General features: G+C 46.6%; 2 protein-coding genes and 1 long non-coding RNA gene across 3 annotated transcripts in view; 2 read left to right on the top strand and 1 right to left on the bottom strand.

The window, feature by feature from the left end:
- Positions 1 to 406, bottom strand: part of abhd10b (abhydrolase domain containing 10, depalmitoylase b) — a 44,728-nt gene extending 44,322 nt beyond the window's left edge. Inside the window, exon 1 of the mRNA XM_029694914.1 lies at positions 330 to 406. The gene's annotated coding sequence lies outside the window, so the exon portion shown is untranslated. The remainder of the gene's footprint in view (positions 1 to 329) is intronic.
- LOC115151008 (YTH domain-containing family protein 3) lies at positions 44 to 24,167 on the top strand. Its single transcript, XM_029694899.1, has 5 exons — positions 44 to 418; positions 915 to 939; positions 1,342 to 1,421; positions 2,461 to 4,155; positions 22,824 to 24,167. Exons 1-5 carry the CDS (start codon positions 395 to 397, stop codon positions 22,845 to 22,847), a joined length of 1,848 nt encoding a protein of 615 aa, XP_029550759.1. The 5' UTR covers positions 44 to 394; the 3' UTR covers positions 22,848 to 24,167.
- Positions 5,033 to 5,986, top strand: LOC115151035 (uncharacterized). Its single transcript, XR_003867197.1, has 2 exons — positions 5,033 to 5,143; positions 5,250 to 5,986. It is a non-coding gene; the product is annotated as an uncharacterized LOC115151035 (long non-coding RNA).
- Positions 24,168 to 27,957: the final 3,790 nt, after the last annotated feature.

Below are 27,957 nucleotides of genomic sequence, written 5' to 3'. Positions count from 1 at the left end.
ATGTGAAATATGACTGTGAGTCTGTAACATGACTCAGAACGTCACAGGCGGAAGGTCATGGAGCAATAGAACGGAAGCGAGAGTAATAGCACATCCGCCGTTGTGGAATAGTGTATTCCAATCTGGCATTAGGCAGTTTCAGAGTGAGTGATATATTGTAGCCAGACGTCAATTAGATTGGAAACATATAGGCTAACATTATTGACAGATACAAAGACGCAATCCTCGGCGCTCGAGAAAAGATTGTAGCGATCTGACGACTGGAGAAAAACACCGCCTCTACATACACAGAGAGATTGGATAACCCGAGACGAGCCGAGAAAAAATACCGGAGTGCAGAAGCAGGAGAAACCGTGGACAGTCACAAACCGCATTCCGTTTCGGCTCCTGGAGGATGTCTGGAACCACCGTCGATCAGGTGCGTATTTTTGGACAACCCACTGTCGTGACGTGTGTCGTTGCAATATCAACTTTGTCAACACTTTCGCCAGCTGCTATCATTCAGAGCGGTGGGCATGCTAAATAACACAGACAAAAGTATTTGATATATGATAGCTAGCTGCTATGTAGGCCGAACCTTGAAGTAGCGTACCGGCTGCAACAAACTCCAGCTTGAGCCGGTTGCTGTATTTTGTACTTGTCTATGCGGCACATTTACTGGATGTTAGGTGCGTTTGAAAATAATGCAAATGAAGCCTTGGATCGATAGGCTAGGACTGAATGCGCTTGTATATGTAGTGATATACAGCCACTGTTATGGAACCACCTTGTATTTCAGTAGCCTAGGCCTAGCGCACCTCGCATGTTTGCTACCATCACTCTTCTTCCTATCAAACATTTCCCTAATAGGCCCATGAACAATCTGATAAATCTCTCTTCCCTATCACGTTTGCACTCATCCATTCTGATGTCAGAGACCCAAAGGACAAGGAAATAAAGGTATGTTTGCCACCTTATTCTTCTACGATGGCATGGTTGTTGTGAAGTTAGATGACAGTCGAACTAACTGCTGTACTAACTAAAGAGTGTAATTAAATAACGCCTCTGATCACTCTTCAACCACCTATTTTGACCTGGTGACCTGGTGTCATCAGCCAAAAGTAGGTAAACTAACTAACTTAGCCCTATAACCATACACCACTGTTCTTGTCATTTTCTTTGGTGATGTTACCATCTATGTTGTCATTTAATGGGAATGTGAGGGGGTTTATGAGTAGTTTTTCAAGTGTTAATTGTTGGTTTGTAGATCTGTTAAAACGCAATAGTTGAATTTAGCGGAGGGACCTTTATTGTTCTATCACATCTAAAGAATAACCTAAGAAACCCATTTTCCCTCTCCAGTACAAAACGGATCAATGCATCAGAAGGATGGAGTAAACGATGAAGACTTTGAACCTTACCTAAGCAGCCAGACAAATCAGGTGTGTGTGAATTCCAATTCTAGCCAAGCCTTTCAGCCATGCAGCTTGACATTTCATAGCATATAGAAGATTAGCCTTTTGATCTATATGGAGCCTCATAATTGTGTCTGCTAGTGATACAGGGTCAGGCTGCATATGAGGGTGTATAGCAGGGGTACTCAAATACTATTTGAGAAGGTCCGGTCACACAGATTTCCTAGGTGGCAGAGGTGTCATTTATCGGCATAGTAACAAACCCCCACCTCGCGACCCATGTGAACAAAGAGAGGTTCAAACCTCTATGCCAATAACAACTAGTTTTCCCCTCCCAGACAGTCGTAGCAAAATTCTTGCTTGAGAAAGAGTTTTTTGCTAAATTAGCCATTTTTGCCCATTTTAATGGAAATATATTATAGGAAGGTACTTACTCGTTACCCAGAAATTATTTTAATGTTATTTTTTTAATTATTATTTTGTGTTGACCCTGTTCTGGTTCTGGATACGGACTGCTGTCTGCCTATTGAGGATGGCTGGTGTATAGAGTATTACCTCTGAATGAAAACACTGTATAGTAAGTCTATGTAATTAAGAAGCCATTGATAGGTATCTAACACTCATTTTTTAAATGGAAAAGTAAAAAAAATGAGCTGTGAGTGAAATTATTGTTGATTAAAAAGACTCTGGGTGGTGTTCATCTTCTGCGTGGGTGGCGAGCTTACTTCGTCTTAAAGAATACTAGTGAAATGTAGCCAAGAACAAACCCACCATTGGCCATGCCAATTTACTTCTGAAATGAATACATACAAACTCAGACAATTATTACAACAACAACTGACAGATTATTTGAACAATGTTGCTGCCTTCACGTCTTGCTAAGAGAAACAGATATTTTATAGAGCTAGCATCCATTATTTCCATTGAAAGCCAGTCTTGCTCCTTTAAAGAAACGCTGATTTATTTCGTAATTGCGCTTTTGAGTAGAGATGGGAAAGATTAGGTTAGTCTTAGCTTCTATCACTAAGGTCATCCATTAACTGACCGCTGTTCTCCCCATCTACAGAATAACAGCTACCCACCAATGTCCGACCCCTACATACCCAGCTACTATGCTCCTTCCATCGGCTTCCCTTACTCCCTGGGAGAGGCCCCCTGGTCCACTGCGGGGGACCCCCCCATGCCCTACCTGACCACCTATGGACAGATGAGCAACGGCGAGCACCACTTTATCCCCGACGGGGTGTTCAGCCAGCCGGGCGCCCTGGGCAATACCCCTCCCTTCCTCAGCCAGCACGGCTTCAACTTCTTCCCTGGAAATGCAGACTATTCCACCTGGGGCACCAGTGTCTCCCAGGGCCAGTCCACACAGAGCAATGCCTATAGTAATAGTTATGGTTACACCCCTAGTTCCCTGGGGAGGGCTATAGCTGACGGACAGGCAGGCTTCAGCAGTGACGCCCAGCTCAGTAAGGTCCCGGTGCTGAGCAGCATCGAGCAGGGCATGACTGGGTTAAAACTGGACATGGGCGCCGCCGTCACCAAGACTGTTGGCTCGCCCCTTGGGGGCACGTTGGGCATGAGTAGCATGGCGGCCAATAACATGCCTCCATTGGTTAGTTCCTCTGCCCCCAAACCCACGTCCTGGGCAGCCATCGCCAGGAAGCCGGCCAAGCCCCAGCCCAAGGTCAAGCCCAAAGCCAACATGGGGATGGGGGCCCTTGCCATTCCCCCACCGCCCATCAAGCACAACATGAACATTGGCACCTGGGACGATAAGGGCTCCCTCAACAAGCCCCCCTTAGCTCAGGCCATGATGCAACCTCAGACCATGGTGCAGCAGACCCTGATGGGCCAGCCCCAGCCCCTGCTGCAGAGCCCTCTGCCCCACCAACACCAACACCAGCACCAACATCAGCAGCACCACCAACCCTTTCAGCTGCAGTCCCTCCAGTCTCCCCAACACCCCCAGCAGATGCCCCCAGGGCCCCCTCACCACCACCAACACCCCCACCAGAACTTCTCCTCCCAGCCTGGCCCCCCTCAACCTATGCATCAACACCAACATCCCCAACCCCCACCCCAGAACCGCTGGGTGGCACCCCGGAACAGGGGCACCTTCAACCAGGGAGGGACGGAAGGCTTCGGGATGGGTGTTGGTGGGGTCCCCCTCAACGCCTCTCCCAGCTCCGGGGAGGTGCACCCGGTGTTAGAGAAACTGCGGGCCCTCAACAACTACAACCCCAAAGACTTTGACTGGAACCTGAAGAACGGCCGCGTGTTCATCATCAAGAGCTACTCTGAGGACGACATCCACCGCTCCATCAAGTACTCCATCTGGTGCAGCACTGAGCACGGCAACAAGCGCCTGGACGGGGCCTACCGCTCGCTGGGGGCCAAGGGGCCCCTCTACCTGTTGTTCAGTGTCAACGGCAGCGGTCATTTCTGCGGCGTGGCAGAGATGCGCTCACCCGTGGATTACAACGCCTACGCAGGCGTCTGGTCTCAGGACAAGTGGAAGGGCAAGTTTGAGGTGAAGTGGGCATTTGTGAAGGACGTGCCCAACAGCCAGCTGAGGCACATCAGACTGGAGAACAATGACAACAAGCCCGTCACCAACTCCAGGGACACTCAAGAGGTGCCTCTGGAAAAGGCCAAACAAGTGCTTAAAATTATTGCCACTTTCAAGCATACCACCTCAATCTTTGATGACTTTGCACATTACGAGAAGCGCCAGGAGGAAGAAGAGGCCCTGCGAAGGGTGAGAGAACCGTGCTGCTGACTAACACACACAGCCTTTTCCTTGTGGGGACCGGCGAAGTGGCCGCACTTGTCTGAATTTTCCTTGTTTTACGATCCTTGTGAGGACTTCTGGTCCCCACAAGGATAGTAAAACCACACACACACACACACACACACACACACACACACACACACAGCCCTATTGTATCAGCTGGCAGCAGAGTGTGTATGTGTGTGAGATGGTCACTCAGTCACACAGTGTAATACTGGTCAGTGTCTAACAGTGGTCATCTTCTGGGCTCTTAGTTCGTAGGCTTCCTGTCTACTCCAATAATCCATTTCTACCAGTGTCATTAGTCCAAGGTGGTGGTTAGGCTTCCTGTCTACTCCAATAATCCATTTCTACCAGTGTCATTAGTCCAAGGTGGTGGTTAGGCTTCCTGTCTACTCCAATAATCCATTTCTACCAGTGTCATTAGTCCAAGGTGGTGGTTAGGCTTCCTGTCTACTCCAATAATCCATTTCTACCTGTGTCATAAGTCCAAGGTGGTGGTTAGGCTTCCTGTCTACTCCAATAATCCATTTCTACCAGTGTCATTAGTCCAAGGTGGTGGTTAGGCTTCCTGTCTACTCCAATAATTCATTTCTACCTGTGTCATTAGTCCAAGGTGGTGGTTAGGCTTCCTGTCTACTCCAATAATCCATTTCTACCTGTGTCATTAGTCCAAGGTGGTGGTTAGGCTTCCTGTCTACTCCAATAATCCATTTCTACCAGTGTCATTACATTAGTCCAAGGTGGTGGGTTCTACCAGTGTCATTACATTAGTCCAAGGTGGTGGGTTCTACCAGTGTCATTACATTAGTCCAAGGTGGTGGGTTCTACCAGTGTCATTAGTCCAAGGTGGTGGGTTCTACCAGTGTCATTACATTAGTCCAAGGTGGTGGGTTCTACCAGTGTCATTACATTAGTCCAAGGTGGTGGGTTCTACCAGTGTCATTAGTCCAAGGTGGTGGGTTCTACCAGTGTCATTACATTAGTCCAAGGTGGTGGGTTCTACCAGTGTCATTACATTAGTCCAAGGTGGTGGGTTCTACCAGTGTCATTAGTCCAAGGCGATGAGGTAGGTTGATGTGTTGAATTAGCAGCTCATCCCTCAGGCCTGACCATCTCTGTATTGGTCCAACCAGGAAACCCTATCTGATCTGGCAGCCATTTTGTGTGACTGTGTGCTTCTTTGAGAGTGATGATTCGCCCACGGAACTGGAGAGTGGGACACGCAGGGGTTTCCTGAAATTGGCCGCATTCCTCACATACCTCCTCTCAGACAAAGGCAGAAGTAGCTCTGATCTACCTTTGAACACCAGGCCTCTGGCAGAGACGGGCTCCTCTTGCTTCATTAGCTGTCCAGCCCCACTCTATATGCCTAATGAATTTCACTGGGTTTCTATGGGTTCTGTTTAACATGGTTCAATGGTTTATATTTCAGGGTTATTCCACAATGTTTTGGAAAACAACACAATGTTTTGGGAAACAATTACATTATTCACTGGTTCTTACTTGCGCAAGCAGACACACTTTGAGCAATAATATACATACAACATATTGACGGCAGAGAACTGAGACAATTCCATATCACACATGGTTATTATACACACTTGTACATGTGTGAAATAGGACAAATATAAGCACCCAGCTAATTATTATTATTATTATTATTATTATAGGATGGACCAGCTAGGAAATCTAGGAAACATATTAAAAGCTTTTATCTTAAGCCAACACTGCACACATTCTTAATTAAAAATACATATGCTAATCTTATTACATTAAAGGCCCAGTGCAGTCAAAATGTGATTTCCCTGTGTTTTATGTATATTTCTACACTGAGGTTGGAATACTACTGTGAAAATTATAATGCCCTTTTAGTGTAAGTGCTGTTTAAAAAGACCACCTAAAATTTCAGCCTGTTTTGGTGGGATGGAGTTTTGGTCTGCCTGATGACATCACCAGGTGGTAAATTAGTTAATAGACCAATAAGGAGTTCCCAACCTCTCTTCCAATAACAGCTAGTTTAAATTTTTTTCCCCTCCCCACTCAGACCACTTCCAGACAGTCCTAGCAAAATTATTGCTTTAGAAATTGCTCCTTCCAAAGAAGATATTTTATGTTTTTTTTAAAACAATCACATTAAGGTACTTCATTGTTACCCAGAAATGATTTGATATTGAGATAAAAATGGCAGGATTGGACTGTTAAGAACCCCCCCCCACACACAACCTTTTCTTTTTCTTCTTCCTACTCTCTCTCCGTCTCTCCATTTCCCTCCCCCTTGCTCTCCTTCTCGCTCTCTCTCCCCCATCTATCCATCTCTCCTTCCCTCTGTCCTCCCTCTCTGGCTCCCTCCCTCCTATATTGATGCTGGTTTACTGACTCTTGGTTCCTGACCTTGTTAATATTTACCGGGTAACACTCTCATAAATATTTCAAGTCCATGTTTTCAGGAGCACTGAAAACAACCTGTCAGTAGGAAATGTGTTTTGACTGAAGCCAAGGTAGCGTTGTGTAGCCTAGCGTGGGCTGCTTTTGTAGTTCTGACCCCTCTACATGACAGGCCAGGACCTGACAGAACCATCCTCCTCCCTCCTTCACCCTCCCCAGCCTGACAAGGTTAATTGACCTCCATTGTTTGGCCTCTCTTCTCTCACTCTGAGGGCTGTCAAGTGGAGCGGTCTGCAGTATGTTGTCCCAGACAGAGGGTTGATGCTAAGCAGAAGCTAACCATGCTGAGCTAACTGTGGAGACTGAGGTTGTATACAGGGTTGAGGATGTAGACCGATCCTGAACCAAAATTTGGCCCTAATCTATGGATTTCAAATGGGAAGGGGCCTAGCCATGGGAAGGCATAGGCCCACACACTTGGGAGCCAGGCCTAGCCAATCAGAATGAGTTTTGCCCCCCAAAAGGGCTTTATTACAGACATAAATACTCCTCTGTTTCATCAGCTGTCTGGATGGCTGGTCTCAGACGATCCAGGTGTAGAAGCTGGAAGTGGAGGTCCTGGGCTGGCGTGGTTACACGTGGTCTGCTGTTGTGAGGCCGGTTGGATGTATTGCCAAATTCTCTAAAATGACGTTGGTGGTGGCTTATGGTAGAGAAATGAACATTCGATTCTTTGGCAAAAACACTGGTGGACATTCCTGCAGTCAGCATGCCAATTGCATGCTCCCTCAAAACTGGCGTTGTGTGAAAAAATTGCTCATTTCAGAGTGGCCTTTTATTGTCCCCAGCATACGGTGCAACTGTGTAATGATCATGCTGTTTAATCAGCTTCTTGATATGCCACATCTGTCAGGTGGATGGATTATCTTGGCAAAGGAGAAATGCTCACTAACAAGGATGTAAACACATTTGAGAGAAATAAGCTTTTTGTGCGTATGGAACATTTCTGGGATCTTTTATTTCAGCTCATGAAACATGGGATCAACACTTTACATGTTGCGTTAATGTTTTTGTTCAGTATAGATAAGTGGATTGGACTATTTGCAGAGGTGTGTTTGTCAGGGTCATGTGTGATGTGTGTGTGTCAATGCGGCAATATGGCAGTGAAATCAATTTTGATTTGTCACATGCTTCATAAACAGGTGTAGACTAACAGTGAAATGCTTACCTACTGGCCCTTCCCAGCAATGCAGAGAGAAAGAAAATACAGAAATAATAGAAAAGTAATAACAAATAATACACGTTATAATTAACCCTTCAGTAGGTGGATGTGAGTGGGTGGATGTGAGTGGGTGGATGTGAGTGGGTGGATGTGGTAGCCTCAGGTGAGTGAATAAAGGCTGGTCTCTGTGGGCACAGACACACTGAGGAGGCCTTTGTTTCCCCAGCCACCCAGGCCAGGTCAGGCTTCAGCACCAGACAGAGTATTCCTACTGGGGATAGAGTTACTCTGGAGGCCCAGGTCTCACTGGGGCTTTCCCTTGCTGTGTCCACTGACACTGACACCTTCCTTCCCTCAAAGGGACCACTGTTTAACCTGGGAAATGGGAGAGTTAGTCTATATAAAGCCCTGAAGTTTGTCATGTCCGTACATTGTTTTGAGTTTTACTGTGTTTTTATAGCTTGGATAAGCACAACTTTGTGTATAAACTTTGCTTGACAGTGAATTTTGGAAGTGATGTGTGTTTGTGTGTGTGTGTGTGTGTGAGTGTTAGAAGGCACTGTGCAGCCAGGCCTGTTTTTGTGTGTCAATAAATGAACGGTTGGGGAGTAAACTGACAGACCTGCCTATCTCATGGTTTTAAGGAGTCAATAGAGCACAACCATCCAGTCCTCCTTCTGATCTCTCTCTCTCTCTCTCTCTCTCTCTCGCTCCCCTGTCTCTCTCTCGCTCCCCTGTCTCTCTCTCGCTCTCTCGCTCTCTCTCGCTCTCTCGCTCTCTCTCGCTCTCTCGCGCTCTCTCGCGCTCTCTCGCGCTCTCAAAAATGTTTATTCTTCTTATATCTAACAGGAAAATGAATATCCAATCAACTTAAAACATAGGTTACTTGATATGGAAAATACACAATATGACCTGTCTGTATATCTGTATGTCTCTATGTCTGTATGGTCAAAAAACTATACCGCTCCCGCGTCTAGCAAGGACTCCTCCCCCCAAAGGCCCAACTTCCTGCCTTTATCCTAACACACTTACTGCAGTACAATGAATGGGCAAGAGGGGGGAACAAAAACTAAGTTACACTAACAACAAGTGAATACATCTCAATCAGGTAAATATAAATCATAAAGGTATGTACCTAATATTTCATCGTATACATTCATATTTACACAAATATACATGGAGCTCTGAATGTTCTGTCTTTTATACAAATATGTCCAAATCGGCTCTAACATACCGGCCCCTAATTGTTAACTGCACTGAGTGGACAACAATTACTTAATATTCAAACGTAGAGCAAATACACAAAACATTCTATACCAGAGCACCATTACAGTTCATAGCTATATACAAATATACAAGGTGCCATATAGGAAAATAGTCCGTAGATCTCAGTCTGAGTTGAAGTGTTCAGGTGTTCAACTTCCAAAAATGTCAAGAGTATGACGTCCAAAAAATGTATGACTACGACATCAAAGAATGTAAGAGTACAACATCAACGAATCAGAGGTGCACGTGATTCAAAGATGGAGCACTGTGTATGTGTGTGTGTGTGTGTGTGTGTGTGTGTGTGTGTGTGTGTGTCTCTCACTCCGCCGCCTCCAGGAGCAGACAGAGTTTATTGATAGGTCTCTGTAAGATATTGGTCTTGGTCTTAACCATGACGCCCCTGGCAAAGCCTCCACCACACGCCCCATTAGCCAAGAGTTCCTAGGGGCGGTGTCGTCGACGATGACCACAAGGTCACCAGGACTGAAGTTTCTCTTAGTTTTGTTCCACTTGTTCCGCTCCTGCATAAGTGGAAGATACTCCCTGATCCATCTCTTCCAGAAGAGGTCAGTAATATATTGTACTTGCTTCCATCTCCTTCGTGAGTATAGGTCGCTTCTCTGGAATAGTCCTGGTGGCAGGACTGGCTTTGCTTTCAGATGAAGCAGATGGTTCGGAGTCAGGGGTTCTAGATCATTAGGGTCATTTGTTACAGTTGTGATTGGTCTGTCGTTCATGATCGCCTCAACTTCACACAAGGCTGTCTGCAAAGCCTCATCATCCAGTACTTGCTCTTTAAGGACTGAATAGAGGATCTTTTTCACTAGTCGGATCAACCTCTCCCATACCCCCCCATGGTGGGCTCCAGAAGGAGGATTGAATGACCATGTCACTCCTTCCTTCAGTAATTCATTTTGAATCTTGTTGTGATCCAGCTCTTTCAGAGCTTCTCCTAGCTCTCTGTGTGTTCCAACAAAGTTGGTGCCATTGTCTGTTCTGATACTTGTGACTGGGCCCCTTCGACAGATGAACCTGCGCAGGGCATTGATGCAGGAATCAGTATCCAGATAACTAGCAACTTCTAGATGGACAGCTCGACTCACAAGGCAAGTAAAGATCACACCATACCGCTTCACATGAACGCGGCCTCGCTTCACCTCTATGGGGCCGAAGTAATCTATGCCCACATGGGTGAAAGGCGGCAAATCAGGTGACACCCGATCTTGTGGAAGGTCGGCCATCTTCTGTTCTCCAGCTCTAGCTTGCATCCGCCTGCAGAAGACACAGCTCTTAAGGATCTTCCTTGCTAAGGAGTTGGCACAGGGTATCCAATATCGCTGGCGAAGTCTAGAAAGCATGTGACCTCTCCCAGAGTGGCCAACCTGCTCATGGATGTGGAGTAAGATCAGTCTGGAGATGTAGGAGTCTTTGGGTAGGATCATAGGATTCTTTAGTTCCGTAGGCATAGCAGCTTTGCTTAACCTTCCTCCCACTCTCAGAATGCCATTGTCAACAATTGGATCAAGCTTACAGATTGAGCCATTTCTCTTGGCACATTGTTTTCCTTTCACAACTAGTGCAATTTCTTGTTTAAAGTGCTGTCGTTGCTCAAATCGAATGATGGCCTTTTCTGCTTCATCTAGGTCATCCACAGACAGACTTTCTTTTCCAAATGTCAGTTTGAACTTGTCAATTTGTTCCTTCAGTGAGTTTGTCAGACTCTGATCTGAACCTGGATCAGTTTGTGTGAGAACTTTCCTTTTCTGGCTTAACTGTAGAAGAAGTCTCTTCAGTTTCAGCATCCAGGCAACTGCTTTCTTCAAGCTGTTCCATGTTGAATAGTACTCAATCAGTTTGCTGGTCGGACTCTTTTCTTCCACACATATACTGTTTACGATGACGTCTTTTCTCACCTCTGGGTCATCCGAAGGGATGGAGCCAAGCTCCTCGGGGACTTTTGGCCATTGTGTTTCTGTTTTCTCCAGGAATTCTGGTCCTTTGCGCCATCTCTTTGAGTTCAGGAAAATTTCAACATGTAATCCTCTTGAAGCATCATCGGCTGGGTTGAGTTTGGAGTTCAAATACCTCCACTGTTTTGCTTTCGATAGGTCACGGATCATAGCAACCCTATTAGCCACAAAGGTATGGAATCTCTTGGTATCGTTGCGGATGTATTTTAGCACAGACTGGCTGTCTGTCCAGAAAGTTGACTCCTCAAGTTCAATCTGGAGCTCCAACCTTAACATCCTGTCCACTCTCACTGCCAATGTTGCTGCAGCAAGTTCCAGTCTGGGGATCGTCATCTGCTTGAGTGGAGTGACCCTTGATTTCCCCAGTATGAATGCAATGTGGACCTTTCCCATACCGTTTGTGAACCTAAGGTAGCTTGCCGTGCCATAACCTTGCTCACTTGCGTCACCGAAGTGATGCAGCTGTGCGGTCTTGACTTGACCAAAGTTCTCAGGCATCATACACCTGTCTATCTGGAATCTGGAAAGCTGGTCTAGCTCTGAGAGCCATCTCTTCCATGAAATAGAGTGTTCTTCGGGGATGACTTCGTCCCATCCACACTTTAGCTTGCAGAGCACTTGAAGAATTTGCTTTGCCTTTAATACGAATGGGGCGAGGAAACCTAATGGATCATAAACAGAGCTGACAGTAGAGAGAATACCTCTTCTTGTAAGGGGTCTGTTCTTGACAATGACTCGGAAGGTAAACACATCTCTTTCAATGTTCCATCGGATTCCAAGTGCTCTTTCAACAGGCAGCTTTTCTCTGTCCAGGTCCAGTTCTTTTATCTGCTTGGCTTTGTGTTCATCAGGGATAGAAGCCAGCACAGCACGGCTGTTGCCGACCCACTTGGTCAATTTGAACCCACCCTGAGAGCACACATCCCTGAGGTTTTTTGTGAGAGCTATGGCTTGTTCTTCTGTGGCCACTGACTTGAGGCAGTCATCAACGTAGAAGTTGGACTTCACTGTTTGAATCACTTCTTCATCGTACCTCTCACAGTTGTCTTCTGCAGTCTTTCGTAGTGCAAAATTTGCACAACTTGGAGAGGATATAGCACCGAAAAGATGTACCGTCATTCTGTACTCCTCCAATCTTTTGTTAGTGTCACCATCCGGCCACCATAGGAATCGCAGGAAGTCTAAGTCATCTTCATGGACACGTACTTGATGGAACATTCCTTCGATGTCTGCCATAATGGCAATGTGCTCTTGCCGAAATCTTAGCAAGACTCCTATAAGCGTGTTTGCCAGGTCAGGGCCTTGAAGGAGTTCACTGTTAAGAGATGTACCTTTATAGGATGATGAACAGTCAAACACCACTCGTATTGTTCCTTTGCGCTTATGGTGAACGCCATGGTGTGGTATGTACCATACCTTGCCTTTCTTTCTGAGAAGCTGTTCTTGTGGTACCTTCTCGGCATAACCTTTTGTTATCATCTCTTCCATGAAGCCTTTGTACTCTGCAGCATAACCTTCATCCTTCTTAAACTTCCTGATGATATTTAGAGCCCGCTGCTTTGCCATGTCACGATTGTTCGGCAGGACTACCTGTTTGTTGCGAAAGGGCAACGGTAAGTAGTAGTGACGGTCTTTGAGGGTTCTGGAGCTTGATACTATCTCCATAAACTTACGATCCTCAGCTGACATTTCACTTTTCTCTTCATACCCTCTCTCAGGGAAGTCATGGTTGTATTGATTTACAAGAAGAACCCCCAGGTCGGCCATTGAGATACGATTGGCCATCACCGTAGGACATCCAGATTCTTCTGCCATGGTAGAATTGTTAAGAGGACCGTTCATCACCCATCCAAAGATGGTTTTCACTGCATACGGTCCGTTGCCTTGGCTATTTATGATTTGCCAGGGTTCCATTGCCTTTGGAGCATTTACGCCAATCAGGAGTTCGACGTCGGCATCAATTTCCTTCAACTGAACCTCTTTCAGGTATGGCCACCTTTTGAGATCTTTCTGAGTGGGAATGTTCTCTCTTGTCACTGGGATCTTATTTTGGGTGTAGACCTTTGGTAATGCAAGAAATGTGTTGCCTTCCACGTTGCCAATCTCTAATCCAGATATCTCAAAGCTCTTGGTAGGACTCTCCTGCCCCATTGTGCGTAGCAGAATTTCAGTCTCACTGCATTTAGCATTCAGCTGCCTCATAAGTCTCTCCGTACAAAATGTTGCAGAGCTACCAGAATCAAGAAACGCATAGGTTAACACAGACTTGCTTCCATTTGCCACCTTTACTTGAACTGGCACAATTGCAAGTGCACAATCTGTACCGGCCCCGGTATCTTCACCAGCTTCCAGTGAGACAAGAGCACTGCTGACAGTCTCCTCCCGCTTTACTGCTACACCACTCATATCTGCCGTTTGAGATCTAAATCTCTCTCTTCCTTCAATGTGCAGGATAGTGGGGTGCTTTCTTTGACAGCTCTGACAGGTCATCCTTCTTTTACATTCTTTGCTTAAGTGTCCTCTCATCAAACAGCCAAAACAAAGGCCTTTTGATCTCAGAAACTCAACCTTGGATTCGTGTGGCTGTGCCTTCACCTGTTGGCAGTCGACCAATAAATGCTCTCCAGCACAAAATACGCATGAGATACTGGGAACGTCAGAAGGGTAGGTGCCTGGTCTCTTTACTTTTAATGTTTGTTCTTTTAGAGGTTTTTCAGAGTCACAATCTGCCACTACAGCTACTGCAGTGGCAAAGCTGCTTCCCCTACTCTTGGACTTGAACTGCTGTTTAAAGTCAGCTTCTGTTCTGGTTTTTAAAAACTTTTTGTTGGACAGGGGATCTTGAATATCTCCATACAACGGATCCTGCAGTATTTTGGCCTGTTTTTCCATGAACGTCACAAGGTCACTGAACTGGGCCCTCAGGTGTCTTCTCTCTAAAATATCACATGCTGTAGACCTCCATTTTTCCCTTAGTTTGTAGGGAAGTTTTGACATGATCAACTTTATGTTGGAGGGAAGATTAAGCTCTTCCATGTTCTGTAGGTCTTGCATAGCATTACAGCAACCTCTAAGATAGAGTGCATAGCCACCCAGTCCCTTTCCATCATCCGGTTTGATGTTTGTCCAGTTCCAAGCTTTTTCCATGTAAGCAGTGGTGACTTTGATTTCATTGCCAAAGTGTTCCTTTAACAACCTCTTAGCCTCTGCATAGCCTCTTCTGGCTTCCATATGCAGACAACTACGTACCAGATCCTTGGGCTGACCAGTGGTGTACTGTTCCAGGTTATAGAGCCTATCCTGGTGACTGCTCGTCTTATCTTCTATACCATGTTCAAATGCACGCATGAATGGCCTAAAGTTCAGAGGATCACCGTCAAACATAGGTATCTCCCTAACAGGGAGTGTGGCCTGTTTGTGCTGTAGTACAAGAAGGTCAGCAATTTCATTCTGCCTTTGCATGACAGAAGAGAGGTTATCATGGCTGGTATTATCGCTGATACCCGCAGTGTTGATTCTGTGTTGATTGCTAGACCTTGCTGTTGGCTGCTGAAGGGTGTGGTTCATGACTGTCCTCTGAATAGGTTTTGATGGCTTTGTTGTCGGTTGTTGTAAAACCCTTTGTAGTGGGGTCTTTGGAACTGCACCTAATGCAGCAAACTCAACAGGTGATGGTTCAGGTTCCACATAGACCTCAGGTACCTGGTTCTCAAAATAAGAGTTCATTCCATCTTCTTGGCTTAGTAAATGGGCTGCCACAGCATGGGATTGAGTAGACTCAACACTCTCCAGGACCTTCAGTTTGGCATTATATGCTGCTATGTCCGTTTCCAGTGCTATTTTCTCCATCCTAACATTCAGTTGAGCTTTCTCCAGTGCATGCTTGTCCTGTAATGATGCTTGGCGAGCTAGTAGAGCTGCTCGTTCTGCCTCAGCTTTTAGGCGTACAGAGGTCACTGAGGAAGCCGTCTTAGATTACTTTGTTTTACTTGATGTTTTTGACACATTGGAAATGCTGTCATGTGGTTCAATGAGCGTTTGTGGCTCAACTTCAGCTTTTTTCCATATTTCCACCTCTTTCAGGAAATGTTCATAAGTTCTCATTCTTGCTTGATAATAGTTCATGCTCTCCTGTTCTTGTTCCTCCTCTGTGACCAGCTCTAGCACAGATTCATGAGCATTCTTAAAGTCATTGAGAACAGCATCAAATGCTTCAAGACTCTCATTCACAGTTTCAATGTTTCCTCCATCAACAAGAAGGACTTTTATTTCATTCATTTTGCGTGTACACACTCCAAGTTTGCCTCTCCGGGCTGCATAGAGTGAATTTAAATGCTCCTCTGCCCTCTCCAGTGGAGTCATATTTGGGATTTCATCCTCCATCATTCACTTTTAGTTCACTCAATTTACAATGACACAGTTGTTGGTTTGATTGTTAAACGTAATGCCCCTTTAGACCTCCTTTAATGCTTTAAGACACAGTCATCCATTTCAGCATATTGACCCATTTTGAATTGAACATGTGCAAGTTCGGCATTTTAGTTGCGTTTTAAACATTTCATCCATTTATACGTTTTGTCCCTTTAATGAAGTTTGAACACGCAGTATCATTCGTTGCGTGGATGCATTTCCACGTTAGGCCAAATATTAGACATATGATTAGGTTACATTGTGCTTAGGATCTCAGTTTTTCCCAAACTTAAACTTCTTAATTGTTTTCACAGCGCTGTGTTTTTAATTCCATTCCCAAGTTTTATCAAACATTCCAATTATAAGCACATTTGCGCTTCCATAATATGCATGATCAAACGATCGCATTGAACAGGGCAGCTCATTAATTCGCAGTGGTTACTCACGGCTGGCGAATTCTAGGAGTTCAAGTCCTTCCAAGCGAGCTGTCCTTATGGTACGAATGCAATTACAAATAGAACAATATCCAGCGTGTGTCCAAAACCGGAGATTTCCTTCCGATAGCAATCCTTCACGGAGCCATTTGACTTGATTGTAGTGGCTTCCTTTCCTCTTTACCATAGCCACTGCCCAAGCCTGAAGCGGGGTTGTTTGGTACGCATACAGTCCACACTCAAGGTTTCCAAAAAGCCAAACATTCAATGTGATCCAGGGATATGGTGCAACAAAAATGTTTATTCTTCTTATATCTAACAGGAAAATGAATATCCAATCAACTTAAAACATAGGTTACTTGATATGGAAAATACACAATATGACCTGTCTGTATGTCTGTATGGTCAAAAAACTATACCGCTCCCGCGTCTAGCAAGGACTCCTCCCCCCAAAGGCCCAACTTCCTGCTTTTATCCTAACACACTTACTGCAGTACAATGAATGGGCAAGAGGGGGGAACAAAAACTAAGTTACACTAACAACAAGTGAATACATCTCAATCAGGTAAATATAAATCATAAAGGTACGTACCTAATATTTCATCGTATACATTCATATTTACACAAATATACATGGAGCTCTGAATGTTCTGTCTTTTATACAAATATGTCCAAATCGGCTCTAACACTCTCTATCTCTCGCGCGCTCTCGCTCTCTCTCTCGCTCTCTCTCTCTCTCTCTCTCTCTCTCTCTCGCTCTCTCGCTCTCTCTCTCGCGCTCTCTCTCTCGCGCTCTCTCTCTCGCGCTCTCTCTCTCGCGCTCTCTCTCTCTTGCTCTCTCTTGCTCTCTCTTGCTCTCTCTTGCTCTCTCTTGCTCTCTCTTGCTCTCTTGCTCTCTCTTGCGCTCTCTCGCGCTCTCTCGCGCTCTCTCTCGCGCTCTCTCACGCTCTCTCACGCTCTCACGCTCTCTCTCTCTCTCCTATCTATCGCGCTCTCTCTCTCTCTCCTATCTATCGCGCTCTCTCTCTCTCTCGCTCTCTCTCTCTCTCGCTCTCTCTCTCTCTCGCGCTCTCTCTCTCTCTCGCGCTCTCTCCCTCTCGCGCGCTCTCTCTCTCTTTCTCTACAGTTGAAGTCGGTAGTTTACATACACCTAGGTTGGAGTCATTAAAACTTGTTTTTCAACCACTCCACAAATTTCTTGTGTCATGCACAAACCTGACTAAATACTTTTTTGCCCCACTGTATATATCCCCTTCTCTTTCGCTCGCTATTATTTATATATATACTGCTCAAAAAAATAAAGGGAACACTTAAACAACACAATGTAACTCCAAGTCAATCACACTTCTGTGAAATCAAACTGTCCACTTAGGAAGCAACACTGATTGACAATAAATTTCACATGCTGTTGTGCAAATGCAATCGACAACAGGTGGAAATTATAGGCAATTAGCAAGACACCCCCAATAAAGGAGTGGTTCTGCAGGTGGTGACCACAGACCACTTCTCAGTTCCTATGCTTCCTGGCTGATGTTTTGGTCACTTTGAATGCTGGCGGTGCTTTCACTCTAGTGGTACCATGAGACGGAGTCTACAACCCACACAAGTAGCTCAGGTAGTGCAGCTCATCCAGGATGGCACATCAATGCGAGCTGTGGCAAGAAGGTTTGCCGTGTCTGTCAGCGTAGTGTCCAGAGCATGGAGGCGCTACCAGGAGACAGGCCAGTACATCAGGAGATGTGGAGGAGGCCGTAGGAGGGCAACAACCCAGCAGCAGGACCACTACCTCCGCCTTTGTGCAAGGAGGAGCAGGAGGAGCACTGCCAGAGCCCTGCAAAATGACCTCCAGCAGGCCACAAATGTGCATGTGTCTGCTCAAACGGTCAGAAACAGACTCCATGAAGGTGGTATGAGGGCCCGACGTCCACAGGTGGGGGTTGTGCTTACAGCCCAACACCGTGCAGGACCTTTGGCATTTGCCAGAGAACACCAAGATTGGCAAATTCGCCACTGGCGCCCTGTGCTCTTCACAGATGAAAGCAGATTCACACTGAGCACATGTGACAGACGTGACAGAGTCTGGAGACGCCGTGGAGAACGTTCTGCTGCCTGCAACATCCTCCAGCATGACCGGTTTGGCGGTGGGTCAGTCGTGGGGTGGCATTTCTTTGGGGGGCTGCACAGCCCTCCATGTGCTCGCCAGAGGTAGCCTGACTGCCATTAGGTACCGAGATGAGATCCTCAGACCCCTTGTGAGACCATATGCTGGTGCGGTTGGCCCTGGGTTCCTCCTAATGCAAGACAATGCTAGACCTCATGTGGCTGGAGTGTGTCAGCAGTTCCTGCAAGAGGAAGGCATTGATGCTATGGACTGGCCCGCCCGTTCCCCAGACCTGAATCCAATTGAGCACATCTGGAACATCATGTCTCGCTCCATCCACCAACGCCACGTTGCACCACAGACTGTCCAGGAGTTGCCGGATGCTTTAGTCCAGGTCTGGGAGGAGATCCCTCAGGAGACCATCCGCCACCTCATCAGGAGCATGCCCAGGCGTTGTTGGGAGGTCATACAGGCACGTGGAGGCCACACACACTACTGAGCCTCATTTTGACTTGTTTTAAGGACATTACATCAAAGTTGGATCAGCCTGTAGTGTGGTTTTCCACTTTAATTTTGAGTGTGACTCCAAGACCTCCATGGGTTGATAAATTGGATTTCCATTGATTATTTTTGTGTGATTTTTGTTGTCAGCACATTCAACTATGTAAAGAAAAAAGTATTTAATCAGATTATTTCATTCAGATCTAGGATGTGTTATTTTAGTGTTCCCTTTATTTTTTTGAGCAGTGTATATATCCCTCTCTCTCTCTATTATATAGATTTCTCTCTCTCTCTCTCTCTCTCTCTCTCTCTCTCTTCATTTCTTTCTTCATTTCTTTCTTTCTTCCCTCTCTCTCTCTTCATTTCTTTCTTCTCTCTCTCTCTCCTCATTTCTTTCTTCCCTCTCCATCTCCCCCTCTCCATCATAGTGATTAACTGTGCCATGATTGATTAGCGTTCCTGCCTGGTCATAAAAATGACTACAACCAGACAGACCTTCTGGTGGATGGAGAGAGGGGGGATTGGAGGGGGTACAGATGGGGAGGAGGGGGTTTGGGAGGGGGAGGAGGGGGTAAGGATGGGGATTGGAGGGGGTGGAGGGGGTAGAGATGGGGATTGGAGGAGGGGGTAGAGATGGGGATTGGAGGGGGAGGAGGTGGTAGGGATGGGGGAGGAGGGGGCGGAGATGGGGATTGGAGTGGGAGGAGGGGGCGGAGATGGGGATTGGAGGGGGCGGAGATGGGGATTGGAGGGGGCGGAGATGGGGATTGGAGGGGGCGGAGATGGGGATTGGAGGGGCGGAGAGGGGGATTGGAGGGGGCGGAGAGGGGGATTGGAGGGGGCGGAGAGGGGGATTGGAGGGGGCGGAGAGGGGGATTGGAGGAGGGGCGGAGATGGGGATTGGAGGAGGGGCAGAGATGGAGATTGGAGGGGAGGAGGAGGAGGAGGGGCTGAGATGGGGATTGGAGGAGGAGGAGGAGGGGCTGAGATGGGGATTGGAGGGGAGGAGGAGGAGGAGGAGGAGGAGGGGCTGAGATGGGGATTGGAGGGGAGGAGGAGGAGGAGGGGGCTGAGATGGGGATTGGAGGGGAGGAGGAGGAGGAGGAGGAGGAGGGGCAGAGATGGAGATTGGAGGGGAGGGGGAGGAGGGGCAGAGATGGAGATTGGAGGGGAGGGGCAGAGATGGAGATTGGAGAGGAGGAGGAGGAGGAGGAGGGGGCTGAGATGGGGATTGGAGGGGTGTAGAATACAACAGGTGCAGACCTTACCGTGAAATGCTTACTTACAAACCCTTAACCAACAATGCAGTTCAAATAGAGTCAAACAAATATTTTCTTAATAAACTAAAGTCATTTTTTTTATAAAATGGAAAAGTAACACAAAAATGGACATAACAATAACAAGGCTATATTTGTCATTATGGGGAATTGTGTGTAGATTGATGAGGGGAAAAAAACGATTTAATCAATTTTAGAATACGGCTGTAACGTAACAAAATATGGAAAAAGTCTAGGGGTCTGAATACATTCTGAATGCACTGCAGATGGGGGTTTGAGGGGAGGAGGGGGTAGAGATGGGGGTTTGAGGGAAAGGAGGGCGTTGAGATGGGGGTTTGAGGGAAAGGAGGGGGTGGAGATGGGGGTTTGAGAGGAGGAGAGGTTAGAGATGGGGGTTTGAGAGGAGGAGAGGTTAGAGATGGGGGTTTGAGGGGAGGAGAGGTTAGAGATGGGGGTTTGAGGGGAGGAGAGGTTAGAGATGGGGGTTTGAGGGGAGGAGAGGTTAGAGATGGGGGTTTGAGGGGAGGAGAGGTTAGAGATGGGGGTTTGAGGGGAGGAGAGGTTAGAGATGGGGGTTTGAGGGGAGGAGAGGTTAGAGATGGGGTTTGAGGGGAGGAGAGGTTAGAGATGGGGGTTTGAGGGGAGGAGAGGTTAGAGATGGGGGTTTGAGGGGAGGAGAGGTTAGAGATGGGGGTTTGAGGGGAGGAGAGGTTAGAGATGGGGGTTTGAGGGGAGGAGAGGTTAGAGATGGGGGTTTGAGGGGAGGAGGGGGTAGAGATGGGGGTTTGAGGGGAGGAGGGGTAGAGATGGGGGTTTGAGGGAGAGGGGTAGAGATGGGGGTTGAGGGGAGAGATGGGGGTTTGAGGGGAGGAGGGGTAGAGATGGGGGGTTTGAGGAGAGGTTAAAGATGGGGGTTTGAGGGGAGGAGAGGTTAGAGATGGGGGTTTGAGGGGGTAGAGATGGGGGTTTGAGGGGAGGAGAGGTTAGAGATGGGGGTTTGAGGGGGTAGATATGGGGGTTTGAGGGGAGGAGGGGGTAGAGATGGGGATTTGAGGGGAGGAGAGGTTAGAGATGGGGGTTTGAGATGAGGGTTTAAGGGGGGTGAGAGGAGGAGGGGTATTGCAATGGGGGTTTGAGGGGGTAAAGGAGGAGGGGTAGAGATGGGGGTTTGAGTTGGGGAGGAGGGGGTGGAGATGGGGGTTTAAGGGGGTGAGGGGAAAAGGTTTTGAGATGGGGGTTTGAGGGGAGGAGGGGGTAGAGATGGTCGTTTGAGGGGAGGTGGGGATAGAGATGGGGGTTTGAGAGGGTGAGGAGAGGAGGTGGTAGAGATGGTCGCTTGAGGGGTTGAGGGGAGGAGGGGATAGAGATGGGGGTTTGAGGGGATAGAGATGGGGGTTTGAGGGGAGGAGGGGGTAGAGATGGGGGTTTGAGGGGATAGAGATGGGGGTTTGAGGGGAGGAGGGGTAGAGATGGGGGTTTGAGGGGAGGAGGGGGTAGAGATGGTCGTTTGAGGGGAGGTGGGGATAGAGATGGGGGTTTGAGAGGGTGAGGAGAGGAGGTGGTAGAGATGGTCGCTTGAGGGGTTGAGGGGAGGAGGGGATAGAGATGGGGGTTTGAGGGGATAGAGATGGGGGTTTGAGGGGAGGAGGGGGTAGAGATGGGGGTTTGAGGGGATAGAGATGGGGGTTTGAGGGGAGGAGGGGATAGAGATGGGGGTTTGAGGGGAGGAGGGGTAGAGATGGGGGTTTGAGGGGAGGAGGGGGTAGAGATGAGGGTTTGAGGGGTTGAGGGGAGGAGGGGATAGAGATGGGGGTTTGAGGGGAGGAGGGGGTAGAGATGGGGGTTTGAGGGGAGGAGGGGGTAGAGATGGGGGTTTGAGGGGAGGAGGGGATAGAGATGGGGGTTTGAGGGGAGGAGGGGTAGAGATGGGGGTTTGAGGGGAGGAGGAGGGGATAGAGATGGGGGTTTGAGGGGAGGAGGGGATAGAGATGGGGGTTTGAGGGGAGGAGGGGTAGAGATGGGGTTTGAGGGGATAGAGATGGGGGTTTGAGGGGAGGAGGGGGTAGAGATGGGGGTTTGAGGGGAGGAGGGGGGGATAGAGATGGGGGTTTGAGGGGATAGAGATGGGGGTTTGAGGGGATAGAGATGGGGGTTTGAGGGGGGGAGGGGGTAGAGATGGGGTTTGAGGGGATAGAGATGGGGGGTTTGAGGGGAGGAGGGGGTAGAGATGGGGGTTTGAGGGGAGGAGGGGATAGAGATGGGGGTTTGAGGGGATAGAGATGGGGGGTTGAGGGAGGAGGGGATAGAGATGGGGGTTTGAGGGGAGGTGGGGATAGAGATGGGGGTTTGAGGGGATAGAGATGGGGGTTTGAGGGGAGGAGGGGATAGAGATGGGGGTTTGAGGGGTTGAGGGGAGGAGGGGATAGAGATGGGGGTTTGAGGGGATAGAGATGGGGGTTTGAGGGGATAGAGATGGGGGTTTGAGGGGAGGAGGGGGTAGAGATGGGGGGGGTGTATTTCAGCTGGTGATAATAAGGATGAAATAAAGTAGGTTTTCAGTTCCACATGCAAAAACTCAACTCGGTGGAAATCTTCAGTAGACACCACTGTGTGACTTAAGCAAATTTTGAAGCGAAGCACACATTTCTTCCATTAGGATTTGGCCCTTGGATGTAAGCTTTCACAGAGCTTTCATCACATGAACTGAGTCAAAAAAATATATTTCCCCGAGTATGTTTTGTAACAGCATTCCATGTTTTTTTTCTCCCACTTATATATCTTCTAATTTTGCCTCTCCCCCTCCCCCTCTCCCTCTCCCTCTCCCTCTCCCTCTCCCTCTCCCTCTCCCTCTCCCTCTCCCTCTCCCTCTCCCTCTCCCTCTCCCTCTCCCTCTCCCTCTCCCTCTCTCCCTCTCTCCCTCTCCCTCTCCCTCTCTCCCTCTCTCCCTCTCTCCCTCTCTCCCTCTCTCCCTCTCTCCCTCTCTCCCTCTCTCCTCTCTCCCTCTCTCCCTCTCTCCCTCTCTCCCTCTCTCCCTCTCCACCTCTCCACCTCTCTCCCTCTCCCCAGGAGCGGAATAGAAATCAACAGTAATTTTAAAGAGAACTGCTTGCTAGAGGTACAACACTAACGACGTAGGACCTTAAATAATTAGCCTAACTACGCAGAAGAAAGGTTCCTGCCATCTTTTCTGCTGAAGACAACAACAACAAAAAGGCCATATCTCGTGACCTGAACACTACGATGGACTCACCTGTATCAGTTCTCTGGTGCATCAATCTACCCCAGTGTTCCTGTTTCTGAAGAAAAATAAAGAACATTACTCACTTTAAACTCTCTCTTTAAGCACTTTCAGTCCACCTAAAGCAGCCTCTACCAATACCCGTTACTCTCTAATAACTGTTATATCTCACTTATCTCTCTTTCTCTCTGGACTTCTGTTTGTAATAACTGACTAACCAGTGTAGTTAGTTTTTCTGAGGATTCTACCAGACTTGTAGTTTTTTGTTTCGTTTTTTTAATGCCTCCAAAATGTTGGGGAAGAAAATGTGTTCTCCCCTCCCCCTCGATGAACGTTAGCGCCTTCAGAAGAGATTAAAAGATATAACATGTATAACAAAATATTTTACTTGAATCTACACTCAGCTTGTGATTGATTGACAGGTGAGGGGAATGACAGGAAACGGCCATAATCATGCCAATCATTAGATGGACCCCCTTACTCCCGCCCCTTTGTTTCTGCATCTTTTTCTGTGTACCAAAAGATGAGGTGGAAGATGTAGTGAGCTGGGCTGGGTGAATGCCAGTTAATGCACATGTTACTTTTTTCTCTCGTGATTATTATGTCATTCTGAAGTCCATTTGTCTGAGGAGAAATCTGCTCCACGGAAACGGTTGCCTTGGTAGCTGTCAGTATCTTCAGGCTAAAGCTGGGGCCTGTTCAGGAGGTTGCAACGTTACACAACATTCAGATAGAAAATGTGTCCAATAGATATGATTCTCTGTCATGTAGATGAGAACAGGAAATCGTTTTAGCTTTAAACATTACGTTTCTATCAGCAGCGTTGTGCAACGTTTCACCTGACTGAACAGGCTTCAGGCTCTCTGTCTCTGAAGAACTCTGTAACGCGTTTGGGATGACCCTCCCTGGTGTTCCTGGGTCCAGGTATGAGTTACAGTTAACCACAGATCTGGGACCAGACGCTCTACCCCATCTCCTAACCTAAACCATTAGGGGGATGAAAATATATCTTGTCCTGGATCAGTGGTTAGGAGTGATTTTTGCCTACTGCCGATTGCTGCTTGGTTACAGAGGGGTATCCCAGAAGCTGAACATCACCAAGGAAGTGAGCGTTTCTCCTCAAGGTGACTCACTAGCGAAAAATAAACATTACCCATGTTTAGCATAACAAACGCTTCTGAGATGTGTCTTCTTGCAGTCTGTTGTGTGTATGTGATTGTATCGATGTGTGAGCAATAACCCTGTCATCCATTTTCTGTTTCTGCACTTGGATGATCCTAATATTAGAGATATTTTACTGACACCAAAACACATCACAGGCTGTGCCCCAACACTCTAGCATGGCTTCCTCCACTCCTCCATCAAGACTGATACTGTAGGGCAGGGATCATCAGCTAGATTCAACCGCGGGGCATTTTTTTGGTTGAGCAGATGGTTGGTGGGCTGGAACATAATTACAAATAATTTGTAGACTGCAAATTGATGGCAAGAAGCCCAAACAGATACAATATTTGACTTAAACATAATAATTTTAAACCTTGCTTACATTTGTATACATTCACGTCTCTATTATGCGTGGGAATACTTGGGAACAGATTTCCTAAATTAAAATCACTTCTAGCTGATTTCTTGGTGATTTATGTATTTTATGTCCAACAATGAAAATAATGTATATGTACTGTATCATTGTTTGAATATGTACAGTACCAGTCAAACGTTTGGACACACCTACTCATTCAAGGGATTTCTTTATTTTTTACTATTTTCTACATTGTAGAATAATAGTGAAGACATCAAAACTATGAAATAACACATATGGAATCATGTAGTAACCAGAAAGTGTTAAACAAATCAAGATATATTTTATATTTGAGATTCTTCAATGTAGCCACCCTTTGTCACCTGGAATGCATTTCATTTAACAGGTGTGCCTCGTTAATTTGTGGAATTTCTTTCCTTCTTAATGCGTTTGAGCCAATCAGCTGTGTTGTGACAAGGTAGGGGTGGTAAACAGAAGATAGCCCTATTTGGTAAAAGACCAAGTCCATATTATGGCAAGAACAGCTCAAATAAGCAAAGAGAAATGACAGTCCATTATTACTTTAAGACATCAATCTATTCGAAAAACCATCAAGCGCTTTGATGAAACTGGCTCTCATGAGCACCACCACAGGAAAGGAAGACCCAGAGTTACCTCTACTGCAGAGGTTCATTAGAGTTCATTAGAGTTCATTAGAGTTTTTTTGGTTGCAACTTGATTCCATATGTTAGTTTTGATGTCTTCACTAGAACCCTCTTTGGGTCATTGTCCTGGTGGCTCCATTGAAGAATCTCAAATATAAAATATATTTTAATTTGTTTAATATTTTTTGGTTACTACATGAATCCATATGTGTTATTTCGTAGTTTTGATGTCTTCACTATTATTCTACAATGTAGAAAAAAGTGAAAATAACAAAAAACCCTTGAATGAGTAGGTGTGTCCAAACGTTTGACTGGTACTGAATATACACTGCTCAAAAAAATAAAGGGAACACAAAAATAACACATCCTAGATCTGAATGAATGAAATAATCTTATTAAATACTTTTTTCTATACATAGTTGAATGTGCTGACAACAAAATCACACAAAAATAATCAATGGAAATCCAATTTATCAACCCATGGAGGTCTTGGAGTCACACTCAAAATTAAAGTGGAAAACCACACTACAGGCTGATCCAACTTTGATGTAATGTCCTTAAAACAAGTCAAAATGAGGCTCAGTAGTGTGTGTGGCCTCCACGTGCCTGTATGACCTCCCTACAACGCCTGGGCATGCTCCTGATGAGGTGGCGGATGGTCTCCTGAGGGATCTCCTCCCAGACCTGGACTAAAGCATCCGGCAACTCCTGGACAGTCTGTGGTGCAACGTGGCGTTGGTGGATGGAGCGAGACATGATGTCCCAGATGTGCTCAATTGGATCCAGGTCTGGGGAACGGGCGGGCCAGTCCATAGCATCAATGCCTTCCTCTTGCAGGAACTGCTGACACACTCCAGCCACATGAGGTCTAGCATTGTCTTGCATTAGGAGGAACCCAGGGCCAACCGCACCAGCATATGGTCTCACAAAGGGTCTGAGGGTCTCATCTCGGTACCTAATGGCAGTCAGGCTACCTCTGGCGAGCACATGGAGGGCTGTGCGGCCCCCCCCAAAGAAATGCCACCCCACACCATGACTGACCCACCACCAAACCGGTCATGCTGGAGGATGTTGCAGGCAGCAGAACGTTCTCCACGGCGTCTCCAGACTGTCACGTCTGTCACATGTGCTCAGTGTGAACCTGCTTTCATCTGTGAAGAGCAAAGGGCGCCAGTGGCGAATTTGCCAATCTTGGTGTTCTCTTGCAAATGCCAAAAGTGCTGCACGGTGTTGGGCTGTAAGCACAACCCCCACCTGTGGACGTCGGGCCCTCATACCACCCTCATGGAGTCTGTTTCTGACCGTTTGAGCAGACACATGCACATTTGTGGCCTGCTGGAGGTCATTTTGCAGGGCTCTGGCAGTGCTCCTCCTGCTCCTCCTTGCACAAAGGCGGAGGTAGCGGTCCTGCTGCTGGGTTGTTGCCCTCTTACGGCCTCCTCCACGTCTCCTGATGTACTGGCCTGTCTCCTGGTAGCGCCTCCATGCTCTGGACACTACGCTGACAGACACAGCAAACCTTGCCACAGCTCGCATTGATGTGCCATCCTGGATGAGCTGCACTACCTGAGCTACTTGTGTGGGTTGTAGACTCCGTCTCATGGTACCACTAGAGTGAAAGCACCGCCAGCATTCAAAGTGACCAAAACATCAGCCAGGAAGCATAGGAACTGAGAAGTGGTCTGTGGTCACCACCTGCAGAACCACTCCTTTATTGGGGGTGTCTTGCTAATTGCCTATAATTTCCACCTGTTGTCGATTGCATTTGCACAACAGCTTGTGAAATTTATTGTCAATCAGTGTTGCTTCCTAAGTGGACAGTTTGATTTCACAGAAGTGTGATTGACTTGGAGTTACATTGTGTTGTTTAAGTGTTCCCTTTATTTTTTTGAGCAGTGTATATACACACTACTGTTCAAAATTTTGGGGTCACTTAGAAATGTCCTTGTTTTTGAAAGAAAGCATTTTTTTTGTCCATTAAAATAAGATCAAATTGATCAGAAATACAGTGTAGCCATTGTTAATGTTGTAAATGACTTTTGTAGCTGGAAACGGCAGCTCTTTTTATGGAATATCTACATAGGTGTACAGAGGCCCATTATCAGCAACCATCACTCCTGTGTTCCAATGGCACGTTGTGTTAGCTAATCCAAGTTTATCATTTTAAAAGGCTAACTGATCATTATAAAACCCTTTTGCAATTATGTTAGCACAGATGAAAACTGTTGTGCTAATTAAAGAAGCAATAAAACAGGCTTTTAGACTAGTTGAGTATCTGGAGCATCAGCATTTTTGGATTCGATCACAGGCTCAAAATGGCCAGAAACAAAGAACTTTCCTCTGCAACTTGTCAGTCTATTCTTGTTCTGAGAAATGAAGGCTATTCCATGGGAGAAATTGCCAATAGTACAATACTATACATACATATATACATACATACATACACACTGCATATATACAGATACATCATATGTACATGTAGGTAGAGTTATTGAAGTGACTATGCATAGATAATAGCAGAGAGTAGCAGCAGCGTAGAAGAGGGGGGTGGGGGGCAATTCAAATAGTCTGGGTAGCATGCCTGTGTGTATGTAGGTTAATCTTGAGATCCTGGTAAATCACCCACTTTGACAGTTGAATTAACAGTCGGCCATTGAACGTTTCTTCAAAATGTTTAATTTCCTTGAAACAGCTCCCTTTCTACCCTATCTCTCTTAGTTGCTACTCTCTAATGCATTCTCTAATACAAAGTAGCACAATAAAAAACTTTAAAGAATT

This window comes from Salmo trutta, chromosome 2, assembly GCF_901001165.1.
Source record: "Salmo trutta chromosome 2, fSalTru1.1, whole genome shotgun sequence".
NCBI lineage: Eukaryota > Metazoa > Chordata > Actinopteri > Salmoniformes > Salmonidae > Salmo > Salmo trutta.
Note: the sequence above shows the minus strand (reverse complement) of the source record. Positions and strands in the feature narration are given on the sequence as shown.

What these genes read in the sequence shown, in the direction of transcription:
- LOC115151008 (XM_029694899.1), top strand. Translation starts at nt 395, where the DNA reads ATGTCTGGAACCACCGTCGATCAG. An exon ending in CTGGAACCACCGTCGATCAG is followed by an intron (nt 419 to 914) that starts GTGCGTATTTTT and finishes TTCTGATGTCAG; the next exon opens with AGACCCAAAGGACAAGGAAA. An exon ending in AAGAAGAGGCCCTGCGAAGG is followed by an intron (nt 4,156 to 22,823) that starts GTGAGAGAACCG and finishes CCCTCTCCCCAG; the next exon opens with GAGCGGAATAGAAATCAACA.